Source organism: Natrix helvetica (assembly GCF_964273705.1).
Source record: "Natrix helvetica genome assembly, chromosome: 5".
NCBI lineage: Eukaryota > Metazoa > Chordata > Lepidosauria > Squamata > Natricidae > Natrix > Natrix helvetica.
The window spans coordinates 100083732-100111709 of NC_138551.1; the positions used below are offsets into that span (position 1 = coordinate 100083732).

Genomic DNA, 27978 nt, shown 5'->3' on the forward strand with positions numbered 1-27978 from the left:
ATCCGCTCTTCTCTGTGATGGTCCCTTAAGTAGGTGAAGAGAGTCAACTGTAATCCTTCTCTTTGATTGGCTAGACTTCCTGGTTCCCTGAACCATTTAACATACTTCGTACCTCAGGGTGTGTGTTCTGTTAAGATACAGCCTGTTGTGCCTTAAATGCCTTCTATTTACTGCTATAAAATGGCTTCTACTGTACACTGCAGTGGTGTTGCCATGATAACGGCTTCACAGAGGGGTGGCTCCCTCTGCTAAGGGAAAAATCCAACATTAGAAATTACATTTGGTCCTGATTTCCCCCCCCCCCCTCTAAATAAATACTCTGGCAATGTCAGGTTATCAACTAGTATACAATAAATGATGGATGTTTTAAAAATAAAATGCTAAACACTTTTACAATTCTTTGCCCATTTAATCTTATTTAAGCCTAGATAGAATAATTTATTATTATTATTAAAGCGGGACAAAAACCTTGTTAGGTATGACATATGTTGGGAATTGAATTATAATTTTTATGCATCTCTACTTGTCTGTAACTGATTTGAAGATAAGAATACAGCGGGGGGGGGGTATATTAATTACATTTTGAGAATGAAATTTATGTATCCCTCCATTCCAGCACTTAGAAAGTTCTCAGAGATTAGAAATTTGCTCTTCGAAGAAAAGGGATTTGGCTATCATAAAAACTTCCACACTTCTCATTTTTGCTTCCTTTGGGGCCAGTTTTTACAGGGATGTTTTTTTTTCCAAAAGCCACTTTTCCAAACATTTGGTGCTTTAGAATTCCATTCTGCCAGTGAATAAAACTGATTTGTAAATGAAGCCATCATCATCGTAAGGGTTCGCAATCATTTGCAAAGGTTTATCATTGCCCCATTAACAGTCAACATTAACATTTCCCAGGGCTACTTATAAATTCCAGCAGATGCAATGCAATGTCATCGGCTAAGCATAAAATTTGGAATGGCTTCTGTGACATTTTGCATGGTAACTAAATGTCTCCCACAGGGCCCGATTGTCACGAAAACAGCTCTGTGGATGTTGAAAGTCAATCTTAAAACAATTGTTTTAGGTGGCCCTTGGAAAAAAAAAATCCTGTGTTTATTACTATCAATTTTATCATAACGTTAGGTATAATCATACAGGAAAGGGACTGAATGAGTTGTAATTCTTACCCTCTGACATTGTGATACAGGCAGTCCTCAATTTAACAACAGTTCATTTAGTGACGAATCGAAGTGACAACAGTACTGAAAACAGTGACTTACGAACGGTTTTCATACTTATGACCTTTCCTAGTATCTCCTTGATCACATGATCAAAAGTCAGATGCTTGGCAACTGATTCACATTTATGACGGTTGCAGTGTCCCAAGGTCACACGATCTACATTCAGATGCTTGAGAACTGATTCACATTTATGACGGTTGCAGTGTCCCAAGGTCACACGATCTACATTCAGATGCTTGGCAACTGATTCACATTTATGACGGTTGCAGTGTCCCAAGGTCACACGATCTACATTCAGATGCTTGGCAACTGATTCACATTTATGACGGTTGCAGTGTCCCAAGGTCACACGATCTACATTCAGATGCTTGGCAACTGATTCACATTTATGACGGTTGCAGTGTCCCAAGGTCACACGATCTACATTCAGATGCTTGGCAACTGATTCACATTTATGACGGTTGCAGTGTCCCAAGGTCACACGATCTACATTCAGATGCTTGGCAACTGATTCACATTTATGATGGTTGCAGTGTCCTGGGACTATGTAAAGAGCCGTGGTGTCACAGTGGTTAGAATGCAGTATTGTAGGCAAACTCTGCCCACTTCCAGGAGCTCAATTCTGCTCAGCTCAAAGTTGACTCAGAGCTCCATCCTCCTGAGGTCAGTAAAATGAAGACCCAAGTTGTCCGAGGTGAGATGCTGACTCTGTAAACTACTTAGAAAGGGTTGCAAAGCACTGTGAAGCGGTATATAAGTTTAAGTGCTATTGCTATTGACTCAGCCTTCCATCCTTCCGAGGTCGGTAAAATGAGAACCTAGATTGGACCAGAAAACCTACAAGGTCTCTTCCAGCTCTATTTTGATTGATTGATTTCATTCATCTAATGAAATGCTTCACATTTGATGTCTAAAGATATGCAGCAGCACAAATGTGACATGTGTCTACTACACCTTATGTTGTGGCCCGCCAGTGGAACTGGCAGCAGATTCGGAGAGTGAGGAGGTTGGGGAGGAACATGGGCCAGTCCTGGAGTCTGGGAAGGCTCTGATGAGGACCCTGTGTCGGAGGCAGAGGTGGGGCCAGGGCCATCTGACAGTTATCAGCTGCTTCAGAGTCAGACATCAGTGAGGCAGATGAACAGCTGGAGCCTGTTCCCAGTGTGTAGAGTTGCCAGAACAAGGGAACAGCTAAAAAACAGGGGTTGACTTGGGAATAAAGCCACAGGTGGATGATGAATGGCCCCTCCCAGAGGAAATAAAAGAGGAGCGAAAGGGGAGTGGAGTTTGCAGGAGACAATTAGTTCACTTAATTGGTTCGTGACTCTCTGAGACTCCTTGCCAAGTTTTGCAGATATCGGCCTGTCAGCTCTCCAAGCCAGATAAGATCTGTGACTGTAAATCTTCCCTTGAAAGACTTTGCTGGATGTGAATGAACAGAATTCACAACAAATTAATAAAAGGGTTTTTTTGTCGGGATAAGGAGTTTGCTTCATGCTCTTGGGAAGCCTAGGTCAGAACACATTACAATATTTATTTGTAGCTTAGATGTATAAACATCTGTCTTGATGCTATGCACAACTGGTTAAACATAGGATGTTGGGTGAACCTTCCTATATAGGTACACCTTGACTTACAAACATTTGTTAATGAACATTCAACAGCGCTGGAAAAAGTGACTTAATGCCATTTTTCACACATGATCCTTGAAGGACCAAAATTTAAACACTTGACCACTAGCATGTATTTATGATGTTTGCCATGCACTGGGGTCATGCGATCATCTTCAGTGACCTTCTGATAAGCACAGTCAATGGCGAAGCCAGATTCATTTAACGACTGTTAACCAATGTAGCAACGGCAGGGATTCCCTGAACAAGCAAGGTTGTAAATGTCCTGACCCAGGCTTCCTTAGAAAGCAAGAAGCAAAGTCTTGGTCCCGACAAAACCTCTTTTATTTACACAACTGTGAATTCCTTTCATTCACAGTCAGCAAGGCTTTAGCAAACAGTCTTTCAGCGGAATGTTTATCCACATGCACCTTATCAGCGCTGAAAGATAACTATCTTCCAAAAACAGAGCAAAGCAAAACTTCATACAGAATCTCTTATAATCACCAACAGAACTTTCCACTCTTGACACCACCAAAGGAATGAATTGTTTCCTGCAAAATCCCACTCCCCGTTCATTCCTTTTTTGTTTCCTATGGGAGGGGCCAATCACCTCCAAGGTGTGGCTTTACTCCTAAGTCGATACTGTTTTCTTAATTGTTCTTGTCTTCTGGCAACTCTGCTTGCACACTGGGAACAGGCTCCAGCTGTTCTTCTGCCTCACTGCTGTCCAGCTCCCTCTCTGTCTCCGACACAGAGCCCTCACCTGAGGTTTCTTCACCCCCAAGACTGGCCCCTGTTCCTCCCCAACCTCCTCACTGTCTGACTCTGCTGCCTAATTAAACACTTAGGTTTCACCACCAATTTATGTAAGCAAGAGCTCAGGCCCTCCTCTTCTGATTTAAATATAATTTATTTCTTTTGGGAACATAAGACAATTATGATTTCCTTAAAGCAAATTATCCATGTACATCTGTGTTGAAAATGCACCTGTTAAGTCTAATGTTTCATACTTAAAATAGATGTGAAGACAATCTAGAATGTCATTTCTGCTCTGGGAAGAATCTGAACATAAAATGCATATGGGGAAAAGGGTTTCAAAAGTTTTATCAAAGCATTATTCCTATGAATAATTGAAATATTTGCAGCCAGATAAATATACAGAACTTCTGGAGATATATTTTGCTATTGCTGAAGGTTTTAAGAACTTTGACAAAGTTGAGGACTGCAGGCAAAGAGTTAAGCTATATTTTATAAAGGTCTATATGTACATAAACTTAAGGCAGTGGTGGGATTCAACCAGGGTAACAACCGGAGCGAAGCGCACACTTACAACTGAGCGTGTGCTCTGCTCTGTGTGTGCACAGTGCATTTGAAAACTTGCCTTCTACTGTAGCCCTGGTGCAAAACAGCTGAGGCGCAGCAATCTGCTCTGCCGTGCCTATCAGCTGGGCTTCAGAAAAGGGAATATAGGTCAGTATAGCGCATGGGCGGGCGGGCCTACCTGATCATCGGTGTGAACCAGTTCACTCTCAGCTGATGGCAGGGGCTACCGGTTTGCCTGAACCGGCCTGAACCTGCTGAATCCCACCCCTGCCTTAAGGACAACAGCAAAGTACTCATATCAACAAAATAAATAACATATTCTCGTTTTGTTCTCTTTCCCTCTGCTTTCTTTCTGGCAGACTGGTCTTTGCAAAGCTAAAGCTTTTAATGATAGCCATAGAATACAAGTCGGAGAAAGGGGAAAGCAGGTATGTAACCCTCTATCAGAACCTTTTCGTAGTGCATCTTTGATTACTTGGCCTGCTTGAATTTCTTCTTCTCATTCATTCTTTTTCCTTTCTTTGTTTCTTGCTGTTTGGATAGATGTTTATATTTATAAAAGAGTTTTATATTCCAGGCACTCTTTGACATTATGGTGCCCACTTATATACCTAATCAAAAGGCAACATCATGCCTCAAAGTCCAATAAAATCGATGAAATATGTGATTTTAATTTAAATTGCCTTGAAACCAGTCTCCTGCATTAAAGAATGTTAAGTTCTCAATTAAAATTACACTTAGGCAGAGTTGATGAATGACAGCTTAGAACCCCAGTGAGTTCCTCCTTGATAATTCTACATAACACAATGCAATCTAACCAGGATAAGTATTTCCAAGTGATGTATATAACTCTATACATAGGATTGCTGCAATTTAAATCCTATGCAAAGCTTGGCTTGAAAGATCACAGATATATATATATATATATATATATATATATATATATACACACACATATATATATATATATATATATATATATATATATATATATATATATATATATATATATATATATATATATATATATATATATATATATATATATACATATATACATACATACATACATACATACATACATACATACATACATACATACATATGTATATAATTATACCAAGCCAGGGGTCGGCAACCTTAGACACTCAAAGAGCCACAAAGGTCATAACCGGAAGCCCCCCATTCAATTCTGGAGCTAACAGGACGTCCTGTTCCCCCACCATAGAGTCACCTCCTAGCACTGTGTCCTTTTTCATCTGCCCACTTGGCAGTCTGGTTCCCCCACCATAAAATCTCCTCCTAGTGTGGCCTTTCCCTTTTTCCTTTTACTGACCAACGACAGGGAGCCACAGCAGAGGCATGACAGAGCCATATGGAGCTCCAGAGCTGTGGGTTGCTGACCCCTGCACCAGGCAAATAGAGAAATGCATTACAGGAAAAAATATTCTGCCAGATCATTATTCAAGGTTCAAACAGGAGATTCATCTATGGCTTCTTTTGGTCCATTTCTTCAAGCTTGGAGTTATTGATAACATTTTTAGAAGACCATTTGATCTTCATTTCCCATTATAAAAGATAATAATCCAAGATAATTATCATTTCTGCTAAAAACAACGACAACCTCTCAACCTCTAAAAATGCAAGACCTGGCAATGTCAATGTTACCTACTTTGGGTAATGAAACATTCTGCAAGAAAACAATCAAGCTCAGAGAGCACCAAGGCACCCTCACCTTGGCGATTTCTGTCGTGCATTTTAGCCCACCAATCCTTCTTGGAAGTAAAATCCACCTGGATACTGTATATGTCAGGGGTGGGTTCATGACTGCCGGTTCGCTTGTGGCCACGCCACACACATGCTTGATGTGCTTCTCGTGCACGTGCGCAGTACAATAACATTTTTCTGCACATGCGCAGAAGCAAAAAACAAGATGGCGGAGAACCATTTCAAAAGCATGGCAGGCCTTGTTTGCTGCCGATTCCAGCAACCCAGACTGCCAAACCTCTACTGGTTCACCCAAACCGGTCCGAACTGGTAGGAAGCCACCACTGATATATGTTTAGTCTTCCCAACAATCTAATGTTTGCAACCATGTTCTGCGATTAAACTAATCTCAAGAACGACAACTCCCTCATAGAAATAGTTGACTTTCATTATTTAAAAGGATTTGAATGTAGGTCTTTTATTTTAAAAGCCAGAGGTAGTGATTGATGCACTATTTGCTTTATGGATAGAATGCAAACATTAATAATGTCAGGAGGAATGGAAGCCCACCTAATTCACACCTGAAGTTCAACTTGGACATCTTCTCAATGCATCCTGCTGAGATTGCCACCAAAGCCAACATTCCAATAGACTCAACAGATGGCATCTTCTAGTTTAGTGTTCCTCGACCTTAGCAACTTTGAGACATGTGGACTTCAATTCCCAGAGTTCCCCAGCTATCCACACAAAGTTGGGGTCCCCATACCTCAAAGCTGCTAAGGGTCAGAAACAGTATCCTAGTTCCATTTTATTGAAGTTCTTCATTAACCTTGTACCAAATCTGGCCTAACTGTAGACTTCATAAGATGAATTCTGGAATTGGAAAATCCACAAATTCCTGCAGATTTCATATCTTCCATTCATCGGTTTTTCTCATCCTGCTCTGTGATAGCAATTGCACCCTCTCTCCATTTTTAAATAACATTACTAATCTTGGCAAAATTTATTTTCTTTGAACTAATATACATCCCCTACCTTGGACATATGCATATTTTTAGGTGAACCTAAGTCTTACCACAAAATGTGCCAAAGAGTGAAATAATTTAAATTAAAATTATGGAATGTCATTAGAAAGCTATCGCTTAGAATAGTGGTCCCCAACACACCGGGCGACGGCATGCCAGGAATTGGCCCATGCCAACAAGGGAAGCCCCATCTATGGAATGCAGGCAGCACGCAAACCACACCTCTTCCAGTCCACGGAAAATTCTATCCCCACGGAAATGATCCCTAGTGCCCAAAAAGTTGAGGGCTGCTGACTTAGAATGTAGCGTGTTTGATAAACTGAGCAGAATATCAAAGACAAGACAGAAGCAGGATTTACAGGATAGGGTCAAAAAAGTTAAAAATGGTGGCCGCAATGGCCACGTGTCACATAAAAATGGGTGGAGCTTCAATCACATTACCATAATCAACTTTTTTTTAACTGTATCCTGTAGACCCCCCCCCCCCCCCTGTCCAAATATCTGTGCTTCTCTTATTTGGGCAGCTTTTTTTTTCCCTCAGTAGTTTTTACATTTTGGCAGCCTCTGTTTTATTTCTCCTTGTTGCTTTTTCAGAAGAAGCTGAGGTAACCCCAAAGAAATAGGCAAGTGGACTTGTTCCACCACTGAGATCCAAACTGAAGGAATATCAACAACGAAGAGTGTTACAAACTCTTCATTACAGGAATCTTCTTTTTACGCTGCTCGGCTTCTCCAAAATGCTAGTTAAGAAAAATCTCACACGGTTTGGCAAAACTTCATTTTTTCCCACCTGATAGACTTAGTCAATGGAGAGAAGTTAGCTTTCTTTATGGCTCTGAGGGCCACCAGACATATTTTTAAGTGAATGGATCCAATATCTATCCTATGTTTGATCCAATATCTTCAAACTTTATTTTGGACATCCTTTTGAGCATAATTTGGATATCCTTCCTCCTGTTTCCCAATTCAAAGTGAACAATGTGTTTTTTTCCTCAGCTTCTCTCCTTCAGTTTCTTCTGCTTAGATTAAAATTCTAGAAGAAGAAGAATTGCTGACTTCAGTGATCCATTTGAGGTGTCCTTAGTGCTCTCTGAACCTGGTAGTTTTTCTGCAGACATTTCATGACTCAAACTAGGTAACATCATCAATGCTAGTCATTGGGTAATGAAATGTCTGCAAGAAAACCACCAAGCTCAGAGAGCACCAAGGACCCCTCATTTCTACCCTGAGCTACAAAGATTCTCCCTTAATGGTACAAGTACATTTGGCAGCCACATCTGACATCCCATCACAGTTATCTTCACAGAACTGGTCGAACTTCAACCTACTGATGTGACTGGGAAACACTTTGAATCATTCAAAGAATCAAAGCTGAGTACAAAATGAGAAGTACTTTATGCAACCTGAAATAGATCCTTGAAATTCAACATCTCAGATAAAGAGCTTCTTAAATATAACCATGTTGCTTCCCCTGCATACAAAGATATCTATTCTGACCTAGGCTTCCTCAAAAAGCACGAAGCAGATTTCTGGTTCCGACAAAACCCCTTTTATTAAACAAATGTGAATTCCTATCATTCACATTCAGCAAAGGCCTGGCAAACAGTCTTTCAAAGGTGAAGGTATAACCACAGACCGTATTTAGCTTGGAAAGCTGCCCTGTATACATTTTCCAAACGCAGTGCTGTGCAAGGAAAGACTTGGCACAGAGTCTCTGAGATTCACAGACAGATCTTCACACTCCTGAAACAAACGAATGAGTTGTTTCCTGCAAAAGCCCACTCCCCTTTTGCTCCTCTTTTATTTCCTATGGGAGGGGCCATTCACCATCCACCTATGGCTTTACTCTCAAATCGACCCTGATTTCTCAGTTGTTTTCTTCTGGCAGCTCTGCGCATGTGCACACTGGGAAGAGGCTCCAGCTGTTCCTCTGCCTCACTGCTGTCTAGTTCTGAAGGCAGCTGAGAACTGCCAGACAGCCTTGGCCGAGCCTCTGCCTCCGATGCAGAGCCCTCGTCTGAGCCTTCCCCACCTCCAGGACTGGCCCATCTTCCTCCCCAACCTCCTCACTGCCCAACTTTTCTGCTAGCTCTGCTGGCTGCTGGCGGGCCACAACAGTATCCTAGCATCAGATGTAATTTGAACAGAGATCAGTTCCATGACACCTAAATTTGTCCTTGTCATTTTTAAAACAATTTCCTCTTTCTCAATTATTGATTGGTTTCACCCCATGTCAGGTTCCCCCCCCCCCCCACTATTGTTTTTTTAAAAAATATGTACTTTACGAAAACCCAGATTCCAATTCCCTAGTTGTGGCAAGGTTTATAAGCAATCCTAACCCGTTTTGTTATTACGTCTCTTGTAAGAAACAATACGCAAAAAATAAAAAAAATCCTGTGACCCCAGTGATTTGTTTTATGTTATTGAATATTAATATCTAATTCATTGTAGAGACATCCCATTTGCAAGTAGCAGGAGCTCCAGCATTTTTACCATTTCATTCAGGAATATATCGAGCAGCTCCCTTGCTATAATATAAATGAAAAAAGCCAAAACTTGATTTTGACCCAGGCTCAATACTCATTACCAAAATGGATAACAAACACAAATGAAATATTAACAACAATTGCTTGCCTAAGATTCATTAGCACTTATGTTCATGAATTCCACCTCTGTTTCTCTGCTGCAATTTCTTTTGTTGCAAATTACTAACGTGTAACAGCCATCATTTTCCTTTCAGAAGTACTGGACAATCTTTTTCCCCCTTAATTGAATTGTGGCCTTCCAAAGGACTTGGAGGTTATATACTGGATTAGCCTCTTCTAGATTAAGGAAGAATCCAGGGAATTTAGGCAGCTAAGAATTGAAAGAGTGGTTTGCATGTAGAATTTGCTTCTAAACACAGATAAGCAGAACCAAGGTCATTAACCATTGATACTTAGTAATAGACGTGGTGGCTCAGTGGCTAAGATGCTGAGCTTGTCGATCAGAAAGATTGGCAGTTCAAATCCCTTAGTGTCGCGTAACAGAGTGAGCTCCCATTACTTGTCCCAGCTTCTGCCAACCTAGCAGTTCGAAAGCATGTAAAATGCAAGTAGACCACCTTTGGTGGGACGGTAACAGCGTTACATGCGCCTTTGCCATTTAGTCGTGCCGGCCACATGACCACGGAGATGTCTTCGGACAGCGCTGACTCTTCAGCTTTGAAATGGAGATGAGCGCTGCCCCCGAGAGTCGGGAACGACTAGCACATATGTGCGAGGGGAACCTTTACCTTTAATTTAGTCATATCAACACTTCTATTCAGCAGTGACATCATAGAGTTGAAGATGATCTACTAAAGTTTTTGCTCAGAGATAAATTTTGTTTCTGAAACACAGAACGGTCCTTTCTGTCTCCTATGGAACATCCATGGCCCATAGGAATGCACTCACGTGGTTGACTGAATCTTTGGGGAAGACACATTGCCCCTTGTCCCCACACAAATGTGTGTGTTGTGAAAACAACACCAAAATCAGTCCTTCTTCCAATTCCTAGCTAGAATATGGACCTGAGAATCAAGATATTCTACTGGAATCCCTTGCCTTTGGGCGTATGGATTACTACTGCTTCGATGAAAAGGGTTTTTTAAGCATCATGCAGTATTTTGCAGTTTGGATGGAATAAGGACACTTGGCTGAACTTGTTAACTTGTTACGTATACTCCGTACGCCTTTGAAGTTCCTTGAATTTTTAAGGAAAAGTTAAAAAAAAGACAACCCTGAAATATTCCTGGTAAGAGCACTCTTAAAGGAAATTTGTAAAATAATGGTTATTCCACCCAAGCCCATTGAAAAACCTAATTCTAATTTGGTGGGGCTTTACTTATTTATTTATTTGCCAGCTCTAATACAAAAAAAAATTGAAACAAAACAAAAATTAACATTCTTTTCTCGTACCCCCATGTTTATCCCTTTGTTGGACCTTTCTCCTGTCTTTCCATTTTATTTGTCTTCATTCCCAGCAGAAATCCTTTTTTTTTTCTTAAAAAAAATACATTTTAAAAAAAAAAGGAGGGAAAAGTAGATTTGGAGAATTTCAAATCAAAGTGTTGTCGGTTATTAACTTATTTGTTTGTTTTTCATTCTGGCTTTTTTTTTGTGTCAGTTCATTTCTTATCCAAGTGTTTTGATTTGCAACTTTTTTTCTTGTCGTTTGCAGAAGCCGAAAGCGGTATGCCCTCTTCGTTACTTTACCTTCCAACCTCAGTCCTACCTCCAATCCTTCTAACTTCAGGACTAATTCTTTACCAAGAATACAGGAAGATAACATCTTTGTCTATCTTTCATACATATATATATATATATATATATATATATATATATATATATATATATATATATATATATATATATATATATATATATATATAAAATGAGTACATATTTTATATTTATATATATATATATATAGAGAGAGCCCCTAACTTTCAAAGAGGAGAGAACATTTGATAGCAACAGTTGGTTTCTGCATTGTTTCTTTTGTGTCCTCTGCACTAACTTCTTTGCAGGAATAATACCTATATAAGTTAAATTTAACAACGTTGCCTAAGGAGAAAAGATTAATCCAATAGGAAAAGTTCTATCAGATTTCATTCAATCGCTCCTGTCCAGTATTCCTCTTCCCCTGTTTTGTGTTCATGCATTTTGTTGGAACAGTGTCTGTTTCGTGTCTATTAACTTTTGCTATTTGTTGCTTTTACATTCGCCACCCTTGTTCAAATTCCCCCATCAAACGTCCTTCCAAAATTTCTGTCCCACATGGAGCTTCATGCCATGCCTTCCGCCATTCGTTAGTTGTGTCCAAATGCCTTTTTTGTTTGTTTGTTTGTTTCCGCTTTCAGTTTTGAGCCTAACACTGAATCAGAATAAATATCACCCCACCCAGAAGCTACTACACTTCTAACCATGGCTTTCGTGTAGCTTTCCGCCTACAAGACTTTTGACTGGAATATTTGAATGGGTTGACCCTCTTACCCCGACTTTGTGCCGGTTCGTGTTGCGTTTATTGTGCTGATATTCAAGTACCGAACGTGAACCGACCTGCCATGCCGTTGTTGTGTCTTTGAGAACAACAAGGCATGCCTTGCCAATTTCCCTTTGATTTCTCTTTTTAAATTTCATTCATCTGAATGCCTCTCCAACTTCACCCTAGCCTTTTCTTCCTCCTTGACCCCATCCAGATGAACCTTTCTGACCCTGCATATCCCGATATCGGTTGTTTTCTTTCTCCCATCCCTGCTTCTGTCGTATCACCCTGTGTAGTCTGTGATGTTCTTTCTGTTTAGTTCTTAATATCCTGTGGATTTGGAGTAGATTTGTGAACAAGAGACCTGGCTTCCTGACAGTTTGGCATTATTCATATGATCCAACTGCAGAGAAGTTACTGCAACACTTTGGCATCTACAAAGGATCTGCAGATGTTGCACCTCTTATATGGCTTCTTGTTTACCAGTAATTTTAACCTCGTGGTAAAGGCATGCAAAGCTGTGTGGAAATATGTGTGTGTGTGTGTGTATGTGTGTGTGTGGTTTAAAGGTGTGCTGTTTTGCTCCCAGTTTAGAATGACCCAAATCTCATGTAAATTAGAGCATCAGTTCCTCATTCGTGGGCATTTACCAGTTTGGGAAGATGTTGAATTAGATCTGCTTTGACTCAGAGCAAATTTGGGCATCGTTAAAAAGAGAGACCTACTACATTTTTTTTTGGCTATTCCCCATTTAGGAGGAAAACCTAATTCTCTGGGAGCAACACTTAGAGCTGCTTGCTGTCGTTATGATCCGGCTCTAGTGTTCTGCAGCTTTACAAAATGTTTTGTCATTTGCCTTCTCGTTGGTGTCTATGGTGATTTCTTTTCCTCTCTGTGTAAACCTGTATTAACATAAGCTTGAAAAGTCCTGGAGATGCTAGCAGAGAGGTTCTTTGCTCCCCCCCCCCCCCAAACCGATACATGTGCATGTTTCTGCATTATTTACAAATATGGTCTCAAGAAACTCGTAAAGGAAAAAAAAGTAATTTTTTTCTGTCAATCATAAATACTTCAACGAGTAAAGTTCATTTTAAGGAGATCTTAGTGGACCATTTGCCATAACCCATCGACCGAGCTTCAAGAACACCTTGCCTGTAATCAGGAATGTCCCATCTCTCTTAAACTAAATACAGTCCTGCCTCATGGTGGTGAAAAAATATCTATTTTATTGTGATCTTAATTGCACGGGGAATGGTACAGCACATCCACCATAGCATGAAACTTGCTACTACTATTTTTATTTATTTTTTTAGTCTCTCATCCCATTGAAAAGATTGACATTTGAGCTACATCAGAATATTGTAGATGCTTTAGTATGTTTTCAATACGGAGGCATACAAGATGGAGTTTTGGACTTATTCGCTGATGTAACAATATACATTTTCATGTTCTGTTCTCATTTTTTTTTCCTGGGGAAATACAGGCGATAGAGCAAGCTGATTTGCCCTTAGCTTCCTTAGTGTTCAAGACCTAATAGGAAATATTGGCATTTATTTACAATAAGGATCTCTAACTATCAGAAGGGGATTGAAAGTTCAACTCCCTTGTTACATTAAACATGTAACGTAAAACTGACCAAAGTTGAGAGACACATCAGAACTATTATAGGTTGAGAATATATTTCTTTTTTAAAAAATCTTAATTTCATCCAGCCCCACAGTTTGTTTTCTGAAATTTGATCTCCTTCGTAGATGTTGATTATGAATAAATCCTTTAGGAATTATGGATTTTTTAAAAATGTCCAGGAAACAAACTACATAAGTCAAATGCTGAGAAGTTTCTTTCCCTGTAATGCCACCTTTGAGGGTAAGGAAGGATTGGTCAGAATGAAGAAAGCAGACTTATGCCAGTACAATGACACTGTTTGGGTCAAAATGATGCAAGCAACGAGATCCTGTCCCCTGTGTTTAGGAAGGTTACAATCTAGGGATCCTACTACAGAAGTAAGGAATCCCTGAGGATTTTACTCCGCTAGTTGTTGCTGACTATAGGAGGTGGTACTCCCCTCAATGGCCAAAGAGATTTCTGCAGTCATGCAGCCAGCATGACATCATGGAGCATTGTTACCTTCCCATCTAAGTGGTACCTATTTATCTATTCACGTTTGCATGTTTTCGAACTGCTAGGTTAGCAGGAGCTGGGGTGAGGATGGGAGCTTACCCATCATGTGGCACTTGGGTCTTGAACCTGGACTGTCAGTTTTCCAGCTGACAAGCCAACATCTTAACCTCTGAGCCACAATACCACCCTTCAGACGTAAGAGTCAATGGTATATTATGTGCTTAATGTAAGTTGTAATTTGACCCATAGAACTAGAAGCTTTATTTTCACTAACGTAGCAATGGTTCAGATTTATCTAAGATTTAACTAAGGCAAGGTATAGTTCTACTGAAATTTTATGATTTCATAGGACAACATAATATTCCCTGCCTTATAAATAAGGCCCTTGTCCTAAATCAGTGTTCCATAATCTCAGCAATTTTAAAATGTGTGGATTTCAACTCCCAGAATTCCCGCTGGTCTAAATGCTAGTTATTAGCGAATAAGTATTCATTGGGTTGTCTTAGACCAGTTTTTTTAATTATAATAATATGGATTTTATGCCATATAATTATCCTCAATTATCCTACAATGAGAGCCACATTAAGTTGGGTGATAGAAGAATGTCAGTTCAAGTTTATCTTTCTGATCAATCATACCATTAATTCTGATCCTACTGAAGCTCATTTGAATTAATATTTAACATGAAACAACTGAAAATATTACTTCAGGCTAGAAGGAAAAAATGTGAATTTCACCTGCTGTTTAATTAAATGCCACTTTTAGTATTTTAGTATTATGTTAATTTGGCATTGTTTTTAAAAATGGCCATCAATGTTCCATGGAGAAACAAATAAAAAAAATGAAACCTGGATTTATAATCAACATTAATTCATTATTCATTATAAACAGGCAAAATAAAACTGAAATGTGGATTGCATTGTATATTAAAAGTCACATTACAATGGGAGAATACTGAATAATAAAAATAGAGGAAGTATCAAGCTTATAGGTTTCCCCCATCGAGAACAATTAACTAAAAAAAAAATTACTTGGAAACATCAGTACATATACTTTTATGTGAAAGTCACTGTCCCCAGGTCTGAGAAAATGAAAAGAGAATACAAACCGTGTTTTCCCCAAAATAAGAAAGGGTCTTATTTTCTTTTGACCCTCCCAAATAAACACTTGGCCTTATTTTTGGGGAGGTCTTATTATTTTTGAAGTGCAGGAGGCGGCGAGCGTGGGGGGAGGGCTTATTTTAGCACAAGCACTTAAAAGCCCAATTGGGCTTATTATCTAGGGAGGTCTTATTTTCGAGGAAATATGGAACATAATAATGAAATGACGAGTACTCGGGGATAAAATTCAGGGATAGGAATGCCCATCTGATATTGAGCGGTATGATATCCGAAATTATCAATATAACTTACAATTTAGCAATTGTATGGAACAAACTATCAGAGATTTCCTACTCTCAAGCTTAGATTTTGCTCTTTGGTCTCCAGCCAAAATGTTGGCACTTCTACCCTGGGTATGATTTGCTAGTCTCCCTGAATTCCCGATAGGTTTTGAATCTTTTCATCGCTTATTTTTTAAAATATGGTTTAAATTCAGGAAATCTGCTCCAGGATACCTTTTGCTATTCAGGATGTCTGCCAGGCCAAAAGCACCCAGATTTTGGACAAATGTTACCCATCTAATGAACAATCAAGCCCCCTGTGTTTTGTTTCAACAACAACAATAATAATTCCCTTCAAGTCAGTATTGACTCTTGGCCACTGCCTAGACAAATCCCTGTAATTGTTTGGGCAAAGCTTTTCCAAAGTGGTTTGCTCTGGCCACCTTCTCCTTCCTAGGGCTGAGAAAGAGAGACTGGCCCAAAATCATCCAGATGGCTTTGCGCTTTAGGTGAGACTAGAACTCACATATTTCCAGTTTCCAGGTTGGTGCCTTAACCACCACACCAAACTGATTCTGACATCAATATTGATCAATAATAGCACTAAGCAATAATGCTTAGACTTATGTAGCACTTCACAGTGCTTTACAGCCATCTCTAAGCAGTTTAAGCAGTTGTCAACCTTAACAATCTGGGTTCTCATTTGACCAACCTCGGAAGGATGGAAGGCTGAGTCAACTTTGAACCGGTCAGGATCAAACTGCTGGCAGTTGGCAGAATTAGCCTGCAATATTGCATTTCAACCACTGTGCCATTACAGCTCTTATTTTAATAATGGCAAAACAATTGGAGCACCGCTTGAACACCATTGGCACTGACAAAGTCAACATCAGTCAATTGCAAAAGGCAGCTTTACTCGGAACAGCTTCCATCCTCTGACGCTTTAACACCATCCAACATCCACATTTGCCTATCTCAGGTCCTCAGGAAGGACTCGATAGGTGGTCAAAAATACCATATCCAGTCTGAACATCTAATTGGCTGTAATAATAATCATCATGTGGTTTTTTTTACTCAAATATGTGCTAATAATTGTTAAGCTCAGAATCGTTCTTCTCTTCTAAATCACATTTTTGCTCTTTTTGATCTTTGGCTTATCTTCCAAAACAAATTAAAAATTGTAACATTTTGCTACATTTCAACAATCACAAAAACAGGTAAAGAAAGAACTTCCAGATTTTAAAATAAAATTCAGATTCAATTCAATGGCAACTCAAATTTAGCTGCTTAATAGAGAGAGAGAGAAAAAAAACTCTTTTACATTATCCACAAAGATTACTAATTGCCTTAGCAATAATCAAGGAAGTTGTAAAAGAGGTTTTTATCAGGAATTAGGTGGGTTCCCCAGGTATTGAAACTATCTAGTCATTATCGATCTAGGAAGGAGAACTGGAGTTTCTCCAATTAATACCATTTATTTTTCTCTTCTCCAACACAATAAGTGCAGATGCTGGATATGTTAGGCCTTGTGGTAAATCTGAAAACAGTTTCCACTTAACAACATTATATCTAACCACAGCTTCTTCCTGCAAAAATCTCTTACGTGCCCTTCAAATATTTCCAGAAGAATAACATTGGCTCTCAAAGATAATGACAGAAAGCTGTACCCTGTGTATCTCGCACTGTTTGTGTTCATATATATATATGTGCTTTCACCTTCTCATTCCCTGAAAATATGTTTTACTACTAAGTCCCAATTGATTCTAATCGTAGCAGTCTTCATTTCCTACAAACATTGCATGCATGTTAACTCTCTTCTAACTTAAGAGTGATGAAATTGTGGACAGAGAGAGAGAGAGAGAGAGAGAGAATTGAATTTCCCTTAGAAGCTCTGTAAAACTGCTTTGAAAATGAACATTTTCAAAATGAGGGATACTTGGTGCTCTCTGAGCTTGGTTGTTTTCTTGCAGATGTTTCATTAACCAACTAGGTAACATCATCAGTGCTAGTCTGACTAGCACGTTACCAAGTTTGGATGATGAACCGTCTGCAAGAAATCAACCAAGCTCAGAGAGCACCAAGGATCCCTCATTTCACCCTTGAGCTACAAATATTCTCCTTTATTGGTATTATCAAAATGCTTTGAAAAGGATTGGGAGGACATCCTTCAGACCACACACAAGCGACCCACCTCTCTGCTACTCCTTTGAGTATCCCTTCTTTCTCACGGCATCAACATTCGCTTGAAAAGCAGAAACTGATGCTTCAGGCGTTACACTAATTCATGCTGGAAAAAAACGATGGTCTGCTTTAATGAAACCCAGGGTGGTGCAAGATGGAAAGCACACTTTTGAAGTGTGTTTAGTTCTAGGAAATAGAAATGGCAAGATATTTGGCTTTTTCAGCAGCACAAACGAATTACAACAACCCATAACTGCCATGACTGTGTAAACCAGAGGTCTCCAAACTTAAGACCAGTGGACTTCAATTCCCAGAATTTTCCAGCCAGTATCTCTTAAACCTGCCAAACCCCTGGTGTAAATCATTATCTTGGATCACGGCATTAAAAGATAAAGGGAAATTGCCTAGGCCGGTGATGGCGAGTGCTGAAAAGTTCGCGTGGAAACATTGTGTGCACACACGCTCGTCAGGGCAACGCTCCAGAAAAGCCAGACTTCCAGGTTCTAGCATGCAGGCGCACCCAATGATCAATCGGCCAGCACACATGCTGGTTTTCAGCACTGCCGCACGCACAAAGGATTGTGCTCCGGAAAAGCTGAACTTACGGGTTCTGGCACACATGTGTACCCCTGTTTTTGGCACTGCTGTGCATGTGAAGGACAGCTGATCGACATGTGCACATGCGTGCCAGAAACCCAGAGGACAAACAGGCAAGGTTGTGCTTGCCGGGCGACATGGTTTTGCATGCCACTTTGAGCAGGCATGCCATAGGTTCACCATCATGGTCCTAGGCCCATGGTTTTCCAGGAAAAAAATCCAAATTTTGTGAATTCACTTGTAAAAGCATTTTGTTGAGCTAAATTAACCTTGTGCCTTTTTGAAACCATGAGAATTCTTCCTCCCTTCTTCTTTTGTAGGATGTGTTCCATTAAAATAAGAACTGTGTAGATATTTGGGGCAGGATTAGGTCGTGAAAAGATGCACATGGAACATAGAATCATTTAATCCCTTTAAAAAAAAATCCTTTGAAAATCTTCACATTCACTAAATAGAGACCAGACACATCCCTACAATGTATTCCACATTACATATTTGTTGATTACACTTTTGAACCACCAAAGTTTTCTAAGGGTTCTCCAACCTTGGCAATTTTAAGACTTGTGGACTTCAACTTCTAGAATTCCCCAGACAGACTTCTGGGAATTGAAGTCCTCAAGTCTTAAAGCTGCCAAGGTTGGAAACCCTTATTCTAAGAGGATGCCAAATGTGTATGCAAAGGAAAACAAAACCCAGTAAACAATAAATGTACTCCATCGGGTGGGTATTTCTTGCAGGATGAGCATATACAGCCACGGAATATGTGGTTGATGTATTCACTTCCATCCTAATAGACGTTACACCTTCCCATGTTGGAACTGATAGAACATTCAACACTCAATGGGTGAAACCTGTAACTGGTTACCAAAAACTTTAATATTTACAGATGTTAAGTACTTCATGGATGGCTGACCATGATCACTCCCTCCCCCTCCTTAAGGCAGGCTCTAAGTCCTGGGCCAGGCTCTGTTAAAAATGTGAATTGGTTTGGCTAAAGTCATCGCTCCTGTTGAAGAGTGTACACCATAAACCCAGAAGTCAGTCCAATGAGATTAGTCTAAATCTTGAAATGCAGTTGATTTGATTTTTCTAGCAAGGATGAGTAACTTATTTTGATTCATTGACAACAGTCTGAGAAAGGGGCTTTGGGATGGAGAAATGATTAACCACCATACCCGGTTTTATGTTTTCTTTAGCAATCGTAAATGGTTGTCTTGTACCATTCCCCCTGAGCATATATATATATATATATATGTATGTACTATGCTATAACTCATGTAATAGACAGTGATAGGGGGCCCATTAACAATACCCCACTTCAACAGAAATTGACACAAAGGGCTAAACTGCCAGAAGAGTGAGGCTTTTCCGAGCAGATACTTACCACAGGAATCATTTTTCTTTGCATCAATCATAACAATTTTGTTAACTTTGAACACAGAGCAAAAACAAAATCAAAGCTTTCTGTGTATTTGTCCCCCTTTCTACCCCTAACTGAAGTCACTTGGGCCTCAAGCAAAGTTGCAAGATAAAGACTTTGGTGATAAGAATGGAATGCATTTTCTGCCTCGGTGTTTCAATAGAGCTCCTATTTTGAAACCTTTCATTTAAAAAAAATGGCTTCTATTGGCCTTCTTTTTGTTTTCTTTTGGATTTGCCAAACTAATGGGCCCCCTATAACGGAGCAATGAGAAATAATGAATTTGGTTTTGCAGCACAAAAGTAGTGTGTCCTGACAGTGTTTCTCTCTCTCTTTTTTTATTCCTGTTTTGTCGTTTTGTTCCATCTCACTGGGCAGAATATTGATCAACCCTGGAAATCATGTGAAAATTCAAGAGGGTACGCTAGGATTCTTCATTGCAAGCGACGCCAAAGAAGTGAAAAGGTAAATATTGGGTCATTCTGTACTTGTATCATCATGGTCCACGATGCATTTTGGAAGCTTTACCCATCTCACGGCTGGGGCCGGATGTGATGTAATAAGAGCGATGAAGATCTTGACGTGAATTGAAGGGCTTGCTCAACTTTTAGAAGCATTTGTTGGTAATGAAAGACCAACTCTAGATTCTTACATGCGGGAAGGAATTAGAGAAACCTGAAGACATTCATGGTACATGGTATCCATATGAATAGAATGAATGAGCTGGAAGGTACCTTGGAGGTCTTCTAGTCCATCCCCCTGCTCAAGCAGGAGAACCTGTACCATTTCAGATAAATGGCTGTCCAGATTCTTCTTAAAAACCTCCAGTGATGAAGCACCCACAACTTCTGAAGGCAAGCTGTTCCACTGGTCAATTGTCCTCACTGTTAGGAAGTTCTCCTTAATTCCAGGTTGCTGGAATTGATTAATTTCCACCCATTGTTTTTTGTCTTGCCTTCTGGTGTTTTGGAGAATAATTTGACCCCCTCTTCTTTACGACAGCCCCTCAAATACTGGAATACATGTCACCCCTAATTCTTCTTTTCTTTAGACTAGCCAAGCCTAAATCTTGCAGTCGTTCTTCATATGTTTTAGTCTCCAGGCCTTTGATTATCTTAGTCACTCTTCTCTGAACTTTTTTCCAAAATCTCAGCATCATTTTGTAGTATGATGACCAAAATCGGTTGCAGTATTCCAGGTGTGGTCTTACTAGGGAATTCTAGTCTAGGACTAATTGTAATTCAGATGGGAAAGCCTGTCAGAGCAATTCAAGATTAGCACAATGAATTCTACACCTTTTGTATCATTTAATATAAAGTATCTACTTTCAATATAAAGGCTGAATCATATACTTCAATCAATCAATCACTCAATCAGGTTGTTTTACAAATGTATTTTAACTCTGTGTGAAATGTTATTTGTTCATCATCTGTACTGTGTTAAGCTGCATTAAATTGAACGTATTGATTGATACTTCCTTAAAAGGAGAGAGAGAGGAAAAAAATCCATTTTCCATTTATAATCTGCTGTGTCCCTTGTTTTTAGCATACAATTTACCTTTTAAGACTTCTGTGTGCATTACGTTCCTTGTAAGATAGACAATTTGATTGCTGATCATTTTAGCATCATTGTTTGTGATGTTATCAAATCATCCAGTGTATTTATATATTTAATTCTGTTTTTTTAAAAAAAAAAACCATTAAATAGTTTCCGATTTTAGAGATGCGAGCAACCAGAAATGCATGCCTATTTCAAATTCTTACAGATTTACATTTAGTCTTGGGATGCAAAGAACATTGTTTTCAATTCCTCTCTTGATTTATATCCCTATCTTGCCATTGTCTGAATTCCCTCCTTTCCCCTCCTCAAAATATAGGAAATTGAAACTTTATTAGTGGACAACGGGAGAAAGATTTTCAACACCTGGAAGAAAGTCATTCAGTTTAAGCTCAGTATAAGACAATTATGTAACAAGTCGATAAATCAAAATAGACTAAATGAAATGTTCTTGATTGGCAATAGCTGGAATCACTATTTTTTGCCCCTTCCCCAAGTTTCACTAAACCCTATCTTTGGAAAGATGGTCTTGAGAGTCCTTTCACTTCCCACAGCCTATTTTAAAAATATTTTGTGAAGGATAGAGAATATATGCAGTTCTCTTAATTGCGTTCAGCAGAAATTTTCACCAGTCCAGAGAGCGTTCTGAATCTAAGCCAGCATCAGTGGAAATTTTTAAGAAGAGACTGGACAACCACTTGTCTGGAATGGTCTTGGGCATTGTTGGCGAGCCTTTTCGGCACCAAGTGCCAAACTGGGAGTGTGCGCATGTGCATATGTGCTGGAAACCAGAACAGCAGCTGCCCAGAGCACATGCACGTGCTGGGAAGGTGATCTTCCGGTTTCTGGTGTGTGCATGCGCACCGGCCAGCAGGTCTTCATTCGTGCATGAGTGTCAGAAACTGAAAGACCAGGTGGCCAGTGCACATGCGCACACTGGAAACTGGAAGATCATCTTGGCGCATGCATGCACACCGGGCGGCTGCTCTTCTGGTTTCCAGCACTCCCCTGGGTGTGAAGACCAGCTGGCCGGCACGTCAGAACACAGAAGAGCAACAGGCAATGGCTCGCATGCCCAGAGAGATGGCTCTGCATGCCACTTCCGGCACGTGTGCCATGGGTCCTAGGGTCTCCTGCTTGACCAGGGGGTTGGACTAGAAGACCTCTGAGGACTCTTCCGATTCTGATAATCTGTATTCAGCTGCAGAGGCAATGCAATTTCAGCCATAAATGCTTTTGTTCTGTATCTCTTCCGCAAATGTATTTGATTCCCTTCAGACCATGAAGCCCTGTGAAACTAAGTGGAACAAATAGTCTTCTGCATTTGTCTGGTCTTTAAAAAAAAGAAAAAGCATAAAAAATTAAAAATCAGAGGCCTTTGAAAGTGCAGTTTCTCTGCCAGGAATATTTTCCCCCTCCTCTTTTGTAAGTTTGGATTTTTTTAAAAAAAAAGTGCGCGTGGATGCTTCTTTCCCAGATGAAAGCCCAATGAACCGATCTGTTGTGTCACATTCGTGAACCATTCACCACCATTATGTTCAAGTTACATTTATTAAAAGAAGAAGCATGAACTCAAATCACCCAAGCTGGGGTTGGGAATTAATTGTCTTGTAGCAAACATCCCCTTCCTTAAATGTCCAAACCTTTCAAAAGATTAAAGGAAATTAAGGCTGGCATGTTTTATTAATTCAGCACTTTCCGCGGAGAGAAAAAGTCGAACTAATTTCATTTGTATGAATTAAGAGAAGTGTCAGTTTTATCTCTCTTCTCCCTCTGCTCCAGGGCCTACTTTTATTGCAAGGCATGTCACGATGACATCACAGACCCCAAAAGGATTAAAAAATGTGGCTGCAAACGACGTAAGTTATTTTATCCACAACACACCCTTCTTGTGTTTTTTCCTCTAGTCTTTAAAAAAAATCACTTTAACCCAGTTTCTAGAATTTGTAGATGGATGGAAGGCAGGAGCAAAAATCTGATATGTACCACATTAGCCATACAGGTAGTCCTCGACTTATAATCATCCATTTAGTGACCGAAGTTACTGAAAAAAGTGACTTGGGCCAGTTTTTCACACTGTTGACCATTGCTGCATTCCCATGGTCACCTGATCAAAATTTGAAGGCTTGGCAACTGGCGTGTACTCATGACAGTTGCACTGCCATCACCATGGGTAACTTTCCCAGTAGCTTCCGACAAGCAAAAGGCAATAGGGGAAGCCAGATTTCGTTTAACGACCACATAGCTCAGCTGTGGCGATTCACTTAATAATTGTGGCGAGAAAGGTCATAAGATGGGAAGCGGCTCACTTAACAAGGGCCTTGCTTAGCAATGGAAACGTTGGGCTCAATGGTGGCCATAAGTCAAGGACTACCTGTACACATAGGAAAGTATAGCGCTGTTATCCATCCTTGCCTCATTTTCGAAATCTAATTTTTTCAGGAAATGTCATTTAAAAAAAAATATTTTATTGTGTGTTGTCTTTGGAACGTTTACACCATTCAAACTGTAGCACTTTATTCTAAGGTCCTGGGTTTCTTTTCTTCTTTTAATTGGGAGTAACAATTTCCCAACATAGTTGGAATAAGGTACATCAGGTTATTTTTTCAAGTCAGACTTATCTCTACCTCCTTATTAACTATCACTACTCAGAGGAAAATATGCAGGAGGCTGCTGGCACTTTTTTTCCTCCTCTTGAAAAACAAAAGAAAACTAAAAAAAAAAAAATCCCACCTTCCTTTAGCTTCTGCACCTTGCAAAGCAAAGCAGCAGATAGGTCCTGAACTGGAGCATAGCTTTGTGTAGCTACTCATTCACGAACCCCTAAGCTGAAATGGGGCGTTAAAACTCAGTCCATGTCCCTTTACTGATTCTCCCTGAGTTTTCTTTTAACTCTAATGGTGAGGAATACAATCTATGTTGGCCTTGGCCAAAGTCACGCTGATGGGTCCAACAAGAATTGCTTCGCCTGTACGATATTTGATTGGCAGCAACCCTTAATGGATCATTTTTTATATCCTGGGTATCTATGAAATACAAGAATGCAAAGTTTTTTCACTATGTTAGTCTAGAAGTTCCCAAACTTTTTTTGGCCATGCCCCACCTAAGCATCTCTAAAATCCTGATGCCCCCCCCCCCTCCCTGGTGGCATATAATTCTTACTTTATTCAAGAAATGAACTCTACTCATGTGGAGGAAGCCTAAAAGGCCATTAACTTGGTTTAAACAAGGTTAAAATTGCCCTCATTAAAAATCAAATTGCCCCCCCCCCTGTGGGGGGTGGGCCACACATTGGGAACCACTGATCTAGACTCACTAGAGCAGGAGGTGTCAAACTCAAGGCCCCGTGGGTCAGATCTGTTCTGCGGGGGACTTAGATCTGGCCTATGGGGCCGTTCTGGAAACAGTGAAGGACTGACCTGTGGGGCTTCTGCCAGTGAAAATGGGCGAAAACGAAGCTCGGCTCCGTTTTCACTAGCAGAGGATTGCAGGAGGCCGTGGCAGCCGAAAACAGAGCTCGGGAGCCCATTTTTGCTAGCAGAGTGCTTGGGCCACCACAGGCACCCCTGACAGGAGTGATATCAAGCTGGCCACACCCACCCTGTCCCAACCACCCCGGTCCCCCAAAGTCAAATACAACCCTGATGCAGCCCTCAATGAAATCGAGTTTGACACACCTGCACTAGAGTGATGTCCCTTTAGTGGCGTTTTGAATAAATAGTGCAACTAATTGAAAACCAAGGCAGGCACAGAGTTGTGTGCATAACGTTCCACTTTGATTTCTCCATGAGGTAACGGGTTGGAGAAAAGAACTAGTGTTACCTGTCCTGCTGGTCGGTCCAATATTTTGATTGAGCAGAATCCGTAAAGACCCATGTCTGTTCTGCTCTCAAGGCTAGCTGTAAGAAATGCTATTCTGAGGTAAAGCAGTGCCTGAAATCTTTCTGCAGTTACCATATTTTTTGGAGTATAAGATGCACCTTTCCCCCTCCCCCAAAGAGGGTGAACATCTGAAAATTATACACTGAATGCAACATTTTTGGTTTCCTGAAACCCTGCTCCCTTTGCCGTTTTTGTCCCCCCAGCCCCCAGGAGCACTTTGCAGGCCTCTCAAAGCATATGCATGTCCCATTTGTCACAAAAAACGAGGCATGCAGAGGGTTTGGGAGGCCTGCAGAATGCAAAACGATTTTTTTTTTAAAAAAAAATACCTCTTCAAAATCTTGGTGCGTCTTATAGTCTGAAAAATACTTAGCCCTCACAAATCATCTGTCTGTAAAAAATGGATAGCCGTTGTACAAGTCCATCAGTCTCCATCTCAAATGTATCTGATATATTGTAGGTTTTACCCAACACTTTTTAAAAAAGGTGACCCAGGTGGACCCTTCATATAATAAACACAATCCAAAGTAATGCTTTTTTTTTTTTTACTGGCCTGTGCCACTTTGGTTGGTCCTTCAGAAACAAAAGTTTCGATGCCTTATGATGTTCGAAAATAAGAAAATGCTGATACGTGTCAAGTGTTACCCATCTCTTTCTGGACATGCTTATTTTCCACGCAGCATGGACACGGAGAATTGCAAACAGGCCACTTTTTCCTCAGCTCCAAAGCTTAAATCCATATAATTCTGGGAAAACATAGATGATGATGGATGGATGGATGGACAGGCAGACAGGTGATCGATAGAAACCCAGCAGTAGGATAAAGGAGACAGACATTTGGAAGCTGTAGGAAAGAAATGACAGAAGTAGGAATTAATCCTTCGAGAAGTCTATCTAGAACTGTTGGAAAACCTTTGGAAGATGCCCCCCCCCCACTGTGAATAATATGTATTAAAACTAACCCCTGACTGGAAGTGCCAATCAGTCCAGTGGAAGAAGGGACATTGGTACCGAAAAGAATGAAAGCTGATTATAGAGACAGAAGGAATAAATGGAAAGGGATTAAAGGACGACAAATAGATCATCTTGGTACCCTGTTTTCAATCTCCCCCCCCCCTTATTGGAGATCTCATTTGTACCCACAGGCTGGAATTTACACCGATGTAGTTGTACTACATTTCCAAATGGGTTGTTTGCGTGGGAAATCTGAATTTCATAGCAGGAAGAAACAGAATTCTAGAGAAATGGGAATTCTGGGTCCACAAACTAAGACCTTTCTACAAAGCTATACTTGCCAGAAATTTGATTTGGCAAAGTAACCCAGCCATTATATTAAATAAGTTCAGTATTACATCCAAGATGGCTTCAGCACAAACCCCAAAGAAAGCAAAGGTGTTAGCAATTCTGTTTTAGGGAGCCTCATCTGCTTAATTAGACATTTTCCAATCTCGTTGATTCCATTGACTGAGAACAGAACAATAATTGAGCTGTTCTCCATAAACTGTAATTTAAACTGCCCTGTACGTTAAATGCTCAGGATTCCCAGTCTAGTTAGTTCTATTGATATTACGTTTATCAAGATTCTAACGTTGGCACCACAAAAACATCCATCTTATTAATTTTAAAAGAAACACAACCAATATGATCTGAAGATGGATAGCTAATCCTTTTGTTGGCAGCTTGCAAATTTCAGAAAGCCATGGATCTCTTGAGGAAATCTTGGCACCCTTTGAGAAGGTGCAAAAATAGCTGACCAGGTTTCATGGTCCCCTACTCAAATGCTCCATGAATCTCTCCTGTGCATTTTGGAGAAACATGTGGTGGGAGACTAGAGTGAGTGATTATTTTTTCACCGTGAAGCCTACCCCCTTTGAAATCTCCCTTAACCAAAGATGCTAGGATCCAGCCCACAGACCATACAAGCTACCATTAAGCTACTTCGGTCAAGATCATGGGAAAGAGAGCTAGCAGTACTTTGAGGGGGTCTAGGACAACTCACCACAGCCAACTCACTGTGGTGTCAGGGTTCCAAGTAACACCCCCAATGAAAGAAGACTCCGAGGCTTGAGTTTCCTCAAAGTTCCATTTTATTAGATATGTCATATTGGCACATCTGGGAAAAGCCGAATCTGAAAGTTTCCAGGTTTTCCCCACCCAAAAGAAAGTTCAAGTCCTTGCCCAGCGCCCACATGTCCATCACATGGCCCAATCAGGCACCGTCCCAACTGGAGATGCCTCCCAGTCACGCCACTCCATCTGCAGGGCAAGGGGTCCTTAACACTTAGAAAAGAATCTTATTTTGACTATGTACTGTATCTCCCATGCTCCATATATAATCCTCCCCTCCCATTTTTCCCACAGTAGAAAATGTGGCAGGCCTGAAGGCCCAATGGCTTCCAGGTCTGACATGCGAGACAACTCACCATGACCAATTGACCACTGAACAAGGGCAAAATGAAATCTGAATGACAAAACTTAAAATAATATTTTAATTAGACAATTAAATTGCACTGTTGAATTGTCCTGTGGTTGAGTTTTTCCACAGCGAATTGGCCGTGGCGAGTTGGCTGTGTAGTGCCTTAGGTGTGGCCAATTGGCCAGGGCAAGTTGTCCCATTCTACTTTGAGGATTCAGATTCAGAAAGTAACCCAATCGGTTACATTTCATTGAGATTGATGGAGCTCATTTCAGAGTATTTCAGGGGTACCAAGAAGCTGCACGCAGTCATGAAAACAGTTCAAACTCTGCTTGATTTAAGCCGATCTATTTCTTGCATAAACCAAAGGCATCATTTTAGAAGAATGACCCTTTGTGTTATATTCCTTCCTCCACCCCCACAGTCAGATTTGCTAACAAGCATCACAATGCACCCTAGAAGCCCATGAGAAAGTGAAGGCAGGAGATGAAAGTTTTGTAAACAGGTAAATGAAGTGCAAAA

General features: G+C 40.3%; 1 protein-coding gene across 4 annotated transcripts in view; it reads left to right on the forward strand.

The window, feature by feature from the left end:
- Window positions 1-27978, forward strand: part of KCNMA1 (potassium calcium-activated channel subfamily M alpha 1) — a 671545-nt gene that overhangs the window by 476598 nt on the left and 166969 nt on the right. For all 4 annotated transcript variants that reach the window (XR_014175589.1, XM_081955703.1, XM_081955704.1 and 1 more), the window contains exons 16-18: window positions 4522-4590; window positions 19980-20066; window positions 22941-23017. Coding sequence is in view for 3 of the 4 variants with exons in the window: in XM_081955703.1 (XP_081811829.1) it covers window positions 4522-4590; window positions 19980-20066; window positions 22941-23017 (233 nt within the window). In the remaining variant the exon portion in view is untranslated. The remainder of the gene's footprint in view (window positions 1-4521; window positions 4591-19979; window positions 20067-22940; window positions 23018-27978) is intronic.